The sequence below is a fragment of the Ochotona princeps genome, chromosome 7 (assembly GCF_030435755.1).
Source record: "Ochotona princeps isolate mOchPri1 chromosome 7, mOchPri1.hap1, whole genome shotgun sequence".
Lineage (NCBI taxonomy): Eukaryota > Metazoa > Chordata > Mammalia > Lagomorpha > Ochotonidae > Ochotona > Ochotona princeps.
Genome location: NC_080838.1, coordinates 57,687,922 through 57,700,357, shown reverse-complemented (window position 1 = coordinate 57,700,357; position 12,436 = coordinate 57,687,922). Strand labels below are relative to the sequence as shown.

The following is a 12,436-nucleotide window of genomic DNA, read 5'->3' as shown; positions in this document are numbered from 1 at the left end:
ATCTTCCATCTGCTGATCCAGTCCCCAAGTGGCCGCAATGGCCAGAGTGGAGCAGATCTGCAGCCAGGAGCCAGGAGCCTCTTCCAGGTGTCCGAGGCAGGTGCAGGATCTCAAGGCTTTGGGTCTTCCTCCACTGCCCTACAAGGACACCAGGAGGGAGCTGGAAGGGGAAGTGGAGCATCTGAGACACAAATCAGCACCCATATTGGATGCTGGCACTTGCAGGTAGGCGATTAGCCAATTGAGCCAGTCTGCCAGCCCACCTTTAGACAACTTTTGAAAGCATTTTAGGAGAGTGAAAAGTAATTTTAATGATAAGAACATAACCTAAATGTTTACCTGGATGCTTTTTTTTTTTGAAAAAAATTTTATTTTAAAGTGAAAAACAGTATTCAATAATAGAAATCCAAGGACAAAACTTTTTAGCACAGTGATTAAGTTGTTGCTTTGGATACTCATAGTCCCTATCAGAATGCCTGGTCTGGATCCCAGCTCCTCTAGTTGTGATCCAGCTTCCTGCTCCTGCTACGTATATTCTGAGAGGCAGTAGGTGGGTTCTCTGGTACCTGTGCCACACAGGGAGGAGACTCAACATAGCCAGGCTTCAAGCTTCAGCCTTACCCAACCCTGGCTGTCAAAGGCATATGGGAAGTAAATCAGTGGATGGAAAATTTTCTTGCACTCTCTCTTCCTTTCAAACACTATGAAAATAATATTTTTAAATAATAGAACTCTTGAACTTTTAATGTCTCCCTCATGGAGCCAATGCTGTGGTATTGTGTGTTAAGCTGCCTCTTGCAATGCAGGCATCCTCTATGGACACAGGTTGGAGATCCCAGATGCTCTGCTGTTATCCAGCTCCCTGCCAAGTTGTCCCAATCTACCCATGTGGGAGATAAGGGTGGACATCCTGCCTCCTGGCTCCTGGCTTCAGCCTGGTCCAGCTTTGATTCTTATAGCCATTGGGAGTGAGTAGCGGGTGAGAGATCTCTTTAACTGTCTCTCTCTCTTTCAAATGCATAAATAAATAATTCTTTAAAGATAGTTCTCCAGGGCCTGGCACTATGGCTCAGTTGTTAAATCCTCATGTTGCATGCTCCATGATTCCATATGGGCACTGGTTCATGTCCAGGCTGCTCCACATCCCATCCAGCTCCCTGCCTGTGGCCTGGGAATGCAATAGAAGACAGCCCAAAGCCTTGGGACCCTGAAACTACATGGGAAACTCGGAAAAAGCTCCTGGCTCCTGGCTTCACATGAGCTCAGCTCTAGCCCTTGCAGCCACTTGGGGAGTGAACCAGTGGATAGAAGATCTTTCTCTGTGTCTCTCCTTTTTCTATAAATCTACTTTTCCAATAAAAATAAAAGAATATATTTTTTTAAAAGAGGGTGAAGTATTCTTTGGGTCTAATTAATAGCTCCAAATATAATGTCACTATACCCAATAACTTGGTTTCTAATTACTTAAATCCTTTTTTTAAAATCCATGTACAAAAATACCTTGGGGAACTGATGTTAATGGCAGTGGGTCAAGCCACCTGCTCATGACATCAGCGTTTCATGTGTGTGCTGGTTTTAGTCCTGAATGTACTGCTCAACTTCCGATCCAACTCCTTACTAATTGCCTGGGACAAGCAGTAGAAGATGACCTAATTACTTGGGCCCCTGCCACTCATGTGTCAGACCTGGATGCAGCTCCCAGCTCCTGGACTCATCGTGGTCTAGCCGAGTCTTTGTGACGCTCTGAGAAATAAACTAGAGGATAGAAGATCGCACGCTTTTTGGCCCTCATTTTCTAACTCTTACTTTCAAATACATTTTTTTTTTGAAAAAACCTGTTAAATTTGGAATAGTTTCTAAAATTATTTTTCTACTTGGGAAAACTACAAATAATGCTTAGATGTTGATGGATACAATTGAATTTAGCTAGAAAAGGACATGCTATAGTATGGTTCTGGACAACAACAAGTGATTGAGCTAAGCAAAAAGACAGCAGATCTAAGCCTGAAGTAGTTACAAGTTGTTCTGATAGAAATAAACTCTCCCTGAAGTATTCTCTGTGTATGATTCCTTGGGCACGTTTTCCCAGAGACTTCCAGAGATAAGGCTTTGAAGAACAACAGTAAACTTTTAATTCTTTAGAAAAAAGAAAGATAATTTTGTGGACGTCTTCCATTTCAGGTAAGAGAGTATGCAAAAATATTATCTTTCAATTATTGTGAAGTGTTATAACAAAGTTGGTGTTAAGTTTTCTATTAAAAGCCTTTTGAACTTTTTCAATTTAGCTTTTACTCCAATAGTTACTGAAGAAGAGCTCCAGTGAAGGCACAGATTTTCTCTTGCAACACATTTCTTTTGCTGTCTTCATTAGATGTGAAGATGTTTCATAGCTCCCCACCCGCTGAACTTGACATTACCTTCATGTTGAGAAAATGAAATGGGTAGAGGTTTTTCACAGCATGCCTGTCTCCCAACACACAAATACAACTGCAAAAAAGCTAGAAGTTGAATCAAGCAGTGCAGTTATTTGCATTTGATATTAAATTTTTCTCAAAAGCATTTGAGTTACATTGTTTTTCTGTTTTAACCTATATAATGACAAAGGGCATTCACGAGCAACTACAGAAAATGTCTTACATTTCCCTCAGAAAATGTCTTGCATTTTTTTCTCTGATCAGTCATGCTCACACGTTTGTTTATAACCATAATGTCTAGAAAGCACAATTATAATTTTATATAAAATGTACTCCTTAACACTTGACTGTTTAAAACATGGAAATAAACTTGAGTTAACATTTTTATTTTATCGACTCTTTATTAGGATATTGAGATATTGAAAGTAATGCATGTTAGCTACAGAACAATATTGCATTTTTTCTTGAAGTGCACATAATATTACAGACAACACAGACACATTATTTTTGCAAGTTTTAGAATTAGTAATTGTAAGTTGAGCAAACTGAAATTACTCTAAGCTTCTGTTCATAAACAGCATGTAGTGTTTGCATATGTTGATTTTTTCCAAAATTAATATTATAGGTCAAGAGCATGTATTGTTATCAAGCAACTATTTTCATTGTCTTTTCATACATGCAGACATCTTGCTAAATATATAGCTATCACGGCTACATATATTTAAGAGCTAGTTAGAATGGAGAAAGATGCTGGAAAGCTTGAGTTCCTTCAAATCTTAATTCAAAACAGGAGATTTTCATCTATGTCTTCTGCAAAAAAAAAAAAAAGACACTTTTAGAAAGAAGCAAAATCAGTAACATAAACAAAAATACTGGAGTTGCCGGATGAAAGGAACCATCAGATAAGGTAGCACGATGGTGATTGTCAACATTACCCAGAAACTTGCTGAACTCTGTCTTCCAATGCCTCACTCCTGTCCTCTGGAGGCAAAATACCTGGGGTTTCCCTAGGCCAGTGGCACACAGACACGTGGAAAGCTCTGTGGGCAATTTTGATTTAGGGTGGAGCTATTCTGATAGAGATAAAACAGGTTCAAGGGAAGCCTGAAAGAGTGTCAATTCTATCAGGGGAGTGAAGCTAACAGAAATAAATAGAAATACAATGACATTCCGATCACTTGTCAAAGAATTTATTGCCATATGTTTGTCTTCACAGTGTCCTCAAGTAGGTATAAGACCACTCCTTACCAATATGACCTGCACCAACTCAATACCTGCTATATAAAATTTTAAAGCAGATGAATTATGAGCATTCTAAATTACTGCTCTGTCAGGAGCACCAGGCAATTTTCCTGCCAGATACACATTGTTATCTAGCCTAGACATGGGAGAGATCATGGACTTTGATGCTTTGCCTTGTTCTGTATTTTCTGTTGCATTCATAACACAAGGATAATAATTCCATGACTTAAAATGCACCGCACACCTACGTTTTGACTTGTTGCTTTTGTTCAGGTGAAAAAAAAAATCTTTCCTATTGATGTAAAGGCTAATTCCTCTGCCTGCGCTCAAGATCTGTTCTCACTGTCTTGGAGAGTCTTCTATTTCCTTCCTTCTTTCCATGGTGTTCACATTTGCTTTTTTTTTTTTTTTTAAAGATTTTATTATTATTGGAAAGTCAGATATACAGAGAGGAGGAGAGACAGAGAAGAAGATCCTCCATCCGATGCTCCACTCCCCAAGTGAGCCGCAATGGCCAGTACGCGCCGATCAGATGCCGGGACCAGGAACCTCTTCTGGGTCTCCCACGCGGGTGCAGGGTCCCACAGCTTTGGGCCGTCCTCAACTGCTTTCCCAGGCCACAAGCAGGGAGCCGGATGGGAAGTGGAGCTGCCGGGATTAGAACCGGCGCCCATATGTGATCCCGGGGCTTTCAAGGCGAGGACTTCAGCCGCTTGGCCACGCCGCCGGGCCCTACATTTGCTTTTTTTTTTTTTAAACCTGGGTCCCTCCCAAGAATCTTGAGGGGCTGTACACCCATCTAGGGCCTGCCAGTCAGGAAGATTGGTTACATTTGAATGAATGATCGAATGGACTGCTCAAGACTATTTAATCCCCCCAAAATGCTCTCTCAACTCTGTGCAAACTCTCTCTTGCTTCCGCACATTCACTCTTTATCCTTTCTCCTTTGTCATTCATTCTCAACCCATGGATTGGGACTTTCATTTTTATCTCTTCACCAGAATTGCTCTTACCAAGGCCGCTCAGGACAGCCTTCTCTCTACATCTGGTGGACACACATTTAGAGTCCTATGTGTCTGGACATCTCAGCAGGTCTGAAAATCCTGCTTTGATGTGGTGCTATTCTGTGTTTTTCTTCATTTTAGGAAGGTCTTCTCTTTCTCTCCATTCAACTTCTTCATTGGTGTTTTTTCAGACCTTTTCTCATATGACCCTAAATCCTTTTCCATATAACTCACATACATTTTTGGGGGGATTTGATTCATCTCTCTGCTGCCAGTGGCTATTGTCTGTGACTTATCCCCAGCTAGCTATTTTCAAAACTTTGTCTTGAAATGAAGACTCGTATACTTAACTACCAGCATTGCATTGGTTCCCAACTAGTCCTTATCCAAAATGGCATTAATCCCTCTCCTTAAGTCTTCTAGCTTTGTGTGGAAGGCATCTCCAGTTTCCTTGCCTCTCCAGAGCCAATACCTTGGAGACACTATTTCTCTTTCAGTCTTTCCACCTGTCTGCTTCCTGCCCTCCACAGATTTCCTATCAAATATCGCCTTCATGTTGCTACATACTATATGTGTCCACGCCAGTCTCCATCCACTCTTGCTTGGATTTACCATGACATCCTCTTAGGTCCTGTGGCCTCGGCACAGTGTAACCACAGGAATCTTAACTGCAGACCCAGAGAAACTATTTTTGTGGTGATCCCTGGTACTTTTACTTAATGTCTATAATTGGCTTAGTAAGATCTGTATGCTATGATATGTTTACCCCATTAGTTCCACCTTGAAGGCTTTCGTGAAGATTAACATGACCATATGTGAATGCTCAGCATGTCATAGACACTGAGCTAACCCCTCCTCCAGCTCTCTATTGAGAACTTCCTCTTTACAGATGGAGAAAAATGAGCCTCTTTGAGGCCAGGTGGCATGCCCCAACTTACCCAGCTAGCTCATCCAGTTTAGGTCACAAGCACTTAAAATTCCAGGAAAACACTAACACTGAACTTTTAAATTTCTTTTTCTTTTTCTAGCTGCATCTCAAGGCAATAACTTGTTTACTCTGATTGAATTTCTAATGTCTGTTTCATTGGTATATTATGTGATAATTCTTTCCCTTCTTTAAAATGACATAATGACAGCCAAACCACAGCTCATAAACAAGATCATTATTAGTTTTGTAAGTCATTGGGCTTTAATCCCTTGCTGCTCCTCCCAGACAACTGCCCCGCATGCAGCCTGGGTGAGCTTGCACGAAGAACTGCCAGAAATCTTGTAAGAAGATTTCTCTTTTCCATGAATGATCTATGCTCAAATTAGTCTTTTTTTAAGTGAGTCCTACAAAAGCATATGCTTCGTGAAAACACATGCATAAATATATCCCATCTTGGCTAAGTTTTCCTCTCTTGGCAGGTTGAAGGACATCAGTACTTCAGTATTACTCAGTGTGGTTTTTTTTTAAGTTATATTTTTATTTTAATGACAGAAAGGGGGAGAAAGAGCAAGTTCCTAACTGCTGTGTTATTCCCTAAACATCCACAGTGGCTAGGACTGAGTTAGACTCAAGAGCAGAGCTAGGAGGAAGCAGAGCAGGCTTCCTCCTGGGTGGCAGAGATCTAACTACTTGGGCCATTGCTTGAGGAAGTCAGAGTCCTGGGCTAGAGTTGGGTTTTGATATGAAACATAGTGTAGCTGCTGTGCCAAATGGCCATCTTTGTTTTGATCTTTAATATGGGAGGTAGAAAAGACTATTTTAACAATTTTTAGCAGCGTATTTGATGTCATAGAATAATTTGTATTTGTAATCCTGGTATTGCATAAACTGGTTAGGAAATTGATGTTACTTGCACAGCTCTGATCCTTAACATCTGATTATTTTTGCATCAATACTAAGAGTGCTTCTAGAATACATGTTATCTTTCAAGCTTGTCTCCAGTGATCCCCTAGTCTTTGTTTCCCTCCTTTGTTTTAACAAGGTTGTTCAGTGTGAGCAACAGAATATAGAAGAAATAATGGAATAGGCTTTGGTCTTGGGTCCTCTTTCATCACTCACGCTGGAGCAAACTAGACACTAGGCTGGGATCTGCCCTGTGGTCAGGGCTGTGGGGGAGATTCTGAAGCTTCCTGCAAACAGCCAGTTCAGCTTAAGAGCAGAGTCTTTAGCTCATGTCAAGCTATTGGATAGCTGACACACGTTGACAGCTTGACTGCATCTAACATGAGATTCTGAGCTGCAACCATCCAGGGCAAACTCAACCTTTGAAACTACCAGAGAGATTTTAGACTGCATTGACAACTAATAACAAGAACTAGGTGCTTACAAAAAGAGACATTGTTTTGGCCCATTATTATTGTGCTTGTTTTACAGGATAGTAATACAGAGAGGAAAACACTAACTCTTGTGAATTACCTATTTTTCAGTAACTACCAAAGTCTTCCTTCTTTCAGTTTTTTGTAATATCAAGCAATGTATATGTATACATAAATAATATTTTAAAGGGAAATTTCCATAATTTACATCTTTTTGAGAAACTCTGATCTTTTATTGACTTATTTTTCTTTATTGCTATATATTCATCTCACATGTTTGTCATAAGCATATCTAAAACATATCTACTATACAGATTTGATGATCATGGTTGATTTACATCTAGTGAATGGTTTTGAATGCTCACCTTTGGGGTATATTGATTTCATACCTTGATTATTCAAAACAACCATGCTTGCTATGAAAGTCAACTCTAATTTAACAAAATGAAAGCAAGTAAATCAAGAGAAAAACCCAGGGTTCAACATTGCTATACACCAGGGTATGCCACAGCTTGCAGTATTGACATCACATATTGGAGTGCGTGTTCGAATCCTGACAACCTTACTTCCAATGCAGTTCTGCTAATACACTTGGGAAGGGAGCAAAAGACGGCCCAAGTCTTTGGACTCCTGTTACTCATGTGGGAGACTAGGATGACGTTCCTGGCTGCCGAGTTAGGTCTGCAACAGCCCCGATCACTGCCATAATATGCGGGAGTGGATCAGTGGGAGGAAAATCTCAAGCTCTCCTCTGTTCCTTCTTTCCTGTTTCATCTTTCAAATAAATAAATCTTAAAAGGAAGACATAATTCAGCAAAACAAAAGTCTGCCTTTAAGTTTCTCCAATGCATGGAGTAGGTAAAGAACCCACAGATCTTTCCCTCCTTTCCGTTCCCCTGCCCCTTCTCAGAGGCTGCAGCCATGGCTCAGTTGTGGATTACGATCTCTGGGCGCAAAGGGTGATGTAAGATCCAGTCTTAAGCTGTCAGTAATGAATTTTAAGAACTCTTTTGACATCTCCCATTGTCAGAAGCAGGCTTGCTGTGTTACTTTTCTCATGGCTTTTTAAAATTTTTGATCCAATATCCAGGTTTAGGATGAGGGTAAAATAAGCAAAAACAGAAAGCTTTCTGAGATTTAGCACAGCTCTCTGGATTAACGTTGCTTTCTAAGGTTTAGCTGGCTGCTGTGATCTCAGTGTGAGTTTATCCTTGCTACTGTCAGAACTGGTGTCATAAAAGGCAATGAGAAATGACTTTGTAATAGCAACAGGGGCACCACTTGGGATGCTACTGCCTTTATTTGAAAAAAATTAAAGATTTATTTATGTTTTTATTGGAAAGTCAGATATGCAGAGAGAGAGAGCAGGAGAGACAGAAAGGAAGACCTTCCACCCAATATTTCACTCCCCAAGTGACCACAACAGCAGGAGCTGAGCTAATCCAAAGCCAGGGGTCCAAAACCTCTTCCAGGTCTCCCACATGGGTGCGGTGTCCTAAGGCTTTGGGCCGTCCTTGACTGCTTTCCTAGGTCACAAGCAGAGAGCTGGATGGGAAGCGGGGTTGCCGAGACCAGAACCAGTGCCCACATGGGATCACAGTATGCTCAAGGTAAGGACTTTAGCCACTACGCCACCACGTCGGGCCTGCTACTGCCTTTTTGTCTCTGGGTTTCAATTGGAACACATTGTGGGACTGTACTCGAGACCTTCAGGGTTGGGGCTTCCTTGGGAGGAAGAGGGCATTATTTTTCTTTGGCTAGCCATGAATTTACCTTCTTTGATTCCAAAGCAGTGGCCCCACTCCTTCAGGGTGATATGCTTGTCCTTGTTTGGGTCACACTCCTCAAAGAAGCGGGTTATGCAGTGTTCCATGGGCACCAGAGACGCTCTCAGAGGAGCGAGCTCTGAATGGGTCAGGACCCTGCAATGAGATAAATTGCAGACTATGAACTCAGTGGCTTGTGTCTGGAGGATTAACCTTTAGAGTCACCAAAAACATTTGCTTTTTTCTTCTATAGGGTTGCAAATAAATAATACATTCATATGAGTAAAGCTGGTAGCTTTCAGGATGTTGATTCAGAAGGTCTCTTTCTTTATGAGAACTGTCTTCCCTCTTCCCCAAATTTATAATGGGAATTGCATTTGTACAACTGGATTCTCATCCAAGAGTTATTCTGGTTGCTCCAGATGTGACACATTTGGGTCAATTTTGGATCAAGTTGAAACAAAGAAGAGTTGAGAGAGTCTCTCTGGAAGCTTGGACCTTACCTCATGTGTAAACCCAGGAGCAATGCTATGCCCACAATCTGTTGTTTTTAAAACCTTTTTTTAAAATTTAAATTTCTATCTACATTCATTTGGCATTTCAGCATTCAAGAATTGAACTGAGTAACTTCCCAGCTCTGCTCAGATTGCCCATTTGCATAGTTAGCATTGTATTGGAGACATGGCTTCTAATTAGGACAGTGAATATTTTTTTACCTGTCCATAGGATGCTGATCAAGTTCACTAAACTGCCAGTGCACAGGATACACATACATGTGATAATTTTTCTTGAAGTCCCTCAAGAGAAGGTCAATGGGATGGTCCCCAGCCAAGAGTCTCTTTTCATCCAGGTAAATTTTCTTGACCTAGGATTAGGTAGGCAGCTTGTCAGAGCCAGCAGGCAAGTGTAATAGAATTGCCATTTGCTAAGCTTCACTTGAAGAGTAACAATACAATGACAGAGTAAAACAAGCATCATGTATGACCCAATTCCCAATTAAGTGTCTCCTAATCAATACTGTACACTTTTTATGTCTACATAAAATAACAGCTATTTTTAAGAAATTGGTGGTTTGTAGAAGAAACTGGGGTATGTTCAAAAGACATGAATTAATTGTATCACATGTCCCACCATGTTTATCACAGCATTTGTTCATGATAGCCAAGACACCAAATCAAGCAAGAGGTCCATCATCAGATTGGTAAAGAAAATATAGCATATATACAATGGAATATTGTTGTCATAAAAGAATGAAATTATCTCATTTGCAAACAAAAAATAAAAATGGATAGAATAGGAGGAGATTATGTAAGTGAAATAAGCCAGACCCAGGCAAATACTACATGTTCTCTCTTCTAAGTGTCATACTCCATTCTTTATAATCTGCGTTAATTCTAGTGTTTGCTCAGTCTCAGGTCCGCAGTGTGTACTTGCTTGGCCACCCCTACTTGAAATCCCCTTGCCCTTTGAATAATATTTTCAGAGCTCTCTGGGACAAAGGAGGGTACAAATTGTTCTTGACACATGCTCATTTTATGAGATGCTCATCTTATTTATATAAGCCTATTATTTCACTGAATAACTGAATAACTAGTATCAATCTAACAGGATTCCTAAAGGTTCTCTTAACCACACCTACCAACTTTCCACTTGAATTTCCTTTGTGCTTAATGTAAACCCAACATCTGTCAGCTGACTTTGATGTCTAATTGAGAACAATGTTTGGCAGTTGTGCACATTTTCTGCTTCTCACAGATGTCTCTTTCCTTACTGAGTTATTTCCAGAAGCTTACAGCCACCTTCTTCCATCTCCTGTGAGTAGAAGGATTATTGAACTGATGTTCTCTTCCAGTTACCACTCCATCTCTCTTTTCATTGGCATCTTATTCTGCCTTTGACACTGTCCACTCAGAATTCTCCACTATGAGCCACCTCCCCCTACCCACACAAACAGCTCCAGGAACTACGATCACAATGTGCAAGATCAGTGACCAACTATTAGTCTTCGCCCCACAACACAGAAACAGCAGTCGGTGATTTCTTCATAAATACAGTTCATTCCACCTGACATATCTCTCATATTTATTTGCTGAATTGGTTATATTTGCATGTATTTTCTACTTTTGAATGTGTTGATGATGCATGTTTGCCTGTATACACACAGATACAGACATATGCTCACACACATTTGTTTAGTGTCTGCCTAGAAAATAAACTTGCAAAGGCAGATATTTTGTTTAGTTCATTGATCTTTACTAATTAGGTCAGTCCTGCCACCTAGGATATGCACTCAGTAACCATCTAATGGATAAATTTTCTCTGGAAACTTTTGGAAGCAACACTTCGAACTTCTAAATATATTTTTAGTGTACTGCTACCAAGGCAAGCAGTGGATTTCTCTTAGATCATATCTCTACATTTAGTCTGTGAGGGCAAAAATATTGTTAAGGTTTAAATAATATGCTTGGACCTGACCATCCAAATGCTGAGCATATGTTAACTTTGCTCAACTAGAGCCTGCTATTGGTAGCCTTATTCAGGCTTCTGCCTGTTTTGCCGGAGGAAGGTAGTTTGACAGTGTCCCAAGCCTTGTGGCATGTATGGTGACCCCTGTTATTCTGTAATTCATGTGGGCTGACCAGGTGTGAGGAGGCACTGTAGAGAGACAAGGAGTCCTCTCAGCCTACCACAGTGTTTCCCCTCCAGCTGTGTGGATAGACATTTGGTATTCAACTTATGGATTACTTACTTTGTTTCTCTGCTTCTCATTGAGATACCCAGGGTGCTCAGGGTTAGGTTCATACAATTGCATGAGGATATTCTTGAGCCAGTCTCGCATCCGTAGAGGAAACTGAGTCACTTCAAAATCCGTGCAAGCAGGAATGGCTGTTATTAACAGAAAACACATTGGCATCATTGGTTCTTACCCCTGTCCTGAAGTCCTCCTCATTACAGGAAGTTTAATACCTTCCTCACTGCCCCGTTACTCCAACAGTGGTCCTTAATTCTCGTAGCAGAGGAGAATTTTTTTAAAGATTAATTTATCTTTATTTGAAAGGTTGAGTGACAGAGAGGGAAGGAGAGAAGGAGGCAAGGAGAGAGATCTTCTGTTTGCTGGTTCACTCCCTAAATGACTGCAACAGCCAGGGCTGGACCAAGTCCAAGTCAGAAGCATGGAGCTCCATCTGGATTTCACTCATGTGTAACAAGGGCCTAGGCATTTGGACCATGTTCTGCTGTCTTCCATCAATAGAAAGCTGGGTTGGAAGTGGAGCAGCTAAGATGCTGATGTGGGATGTGGATGTTGACACTAGCAAATTCACCCGCTGTGCGATAATGTTGACCATGCTTGAGCTATTTTAAAAACAATACTTCACATGATATTCTACCAGCTCTAACTTTGGACCAGAAATGGTCTCCCCAAGAAACTGTTCAACCCATCTGGACAATAAGTAGCTGGACTCTATGTTTGGTATATGTTTGCAAGGAAAGAATCTTGATTGAATTTGAACTGTAATACTGCACCAAGGCGGAGGAATCCACCAGGGGGGAGGGGCGTCCGGAGGGGTGGGGGGATTCCCAGAGCCTATGAAACTGTCACATAATGCATAATAATTAATAAAAAAACAATACTTCACTTCTATTCAGAGAAACATAAACATATAGGGGGGATAGAGAAATACAGATAGAGGGAGCGAGAACAAGA

The 12,436-nt window shown here is 40.8% G+C and overlaps 1 protein-coding gene across 1 annotated transcript in view; it reads right to left on the bottom strand.

Moving 5' to 3' along the window:
• Positions 1-3,081: 3,081 nt before the first annotated feature.
• SPARCL1 (SPARC like 1) overlaps positions 3,082-12,436 on the bottom strand; it is a 40,786-nt gene continuing 31,431 nt past the window's right edge. Inside the window, exons 8-11 of the mRNA XM_004590586.4 lie at positions 11,480-11,616; positions 9,447-9,595; positions 8,738-8,886; positions 3,082-3,224 (exon numbers count right to left, since the gene is read on the bottom strand). Of these exons, the coding sequence (XP_004590643.2) occupies positions 3,196-3,224; positions 8,738-8,886; positions 9,447-9,595; positions 11,480-11,616 (464 nt within the window). The 3' untranslated portion in view covers positions 3,082-3,195. The remainder of the gene's footprint in view (positions 3,225-8,737; positions 8,887-9,446; positions 9,596-11,479; positions 11,617-12,436) is intronic.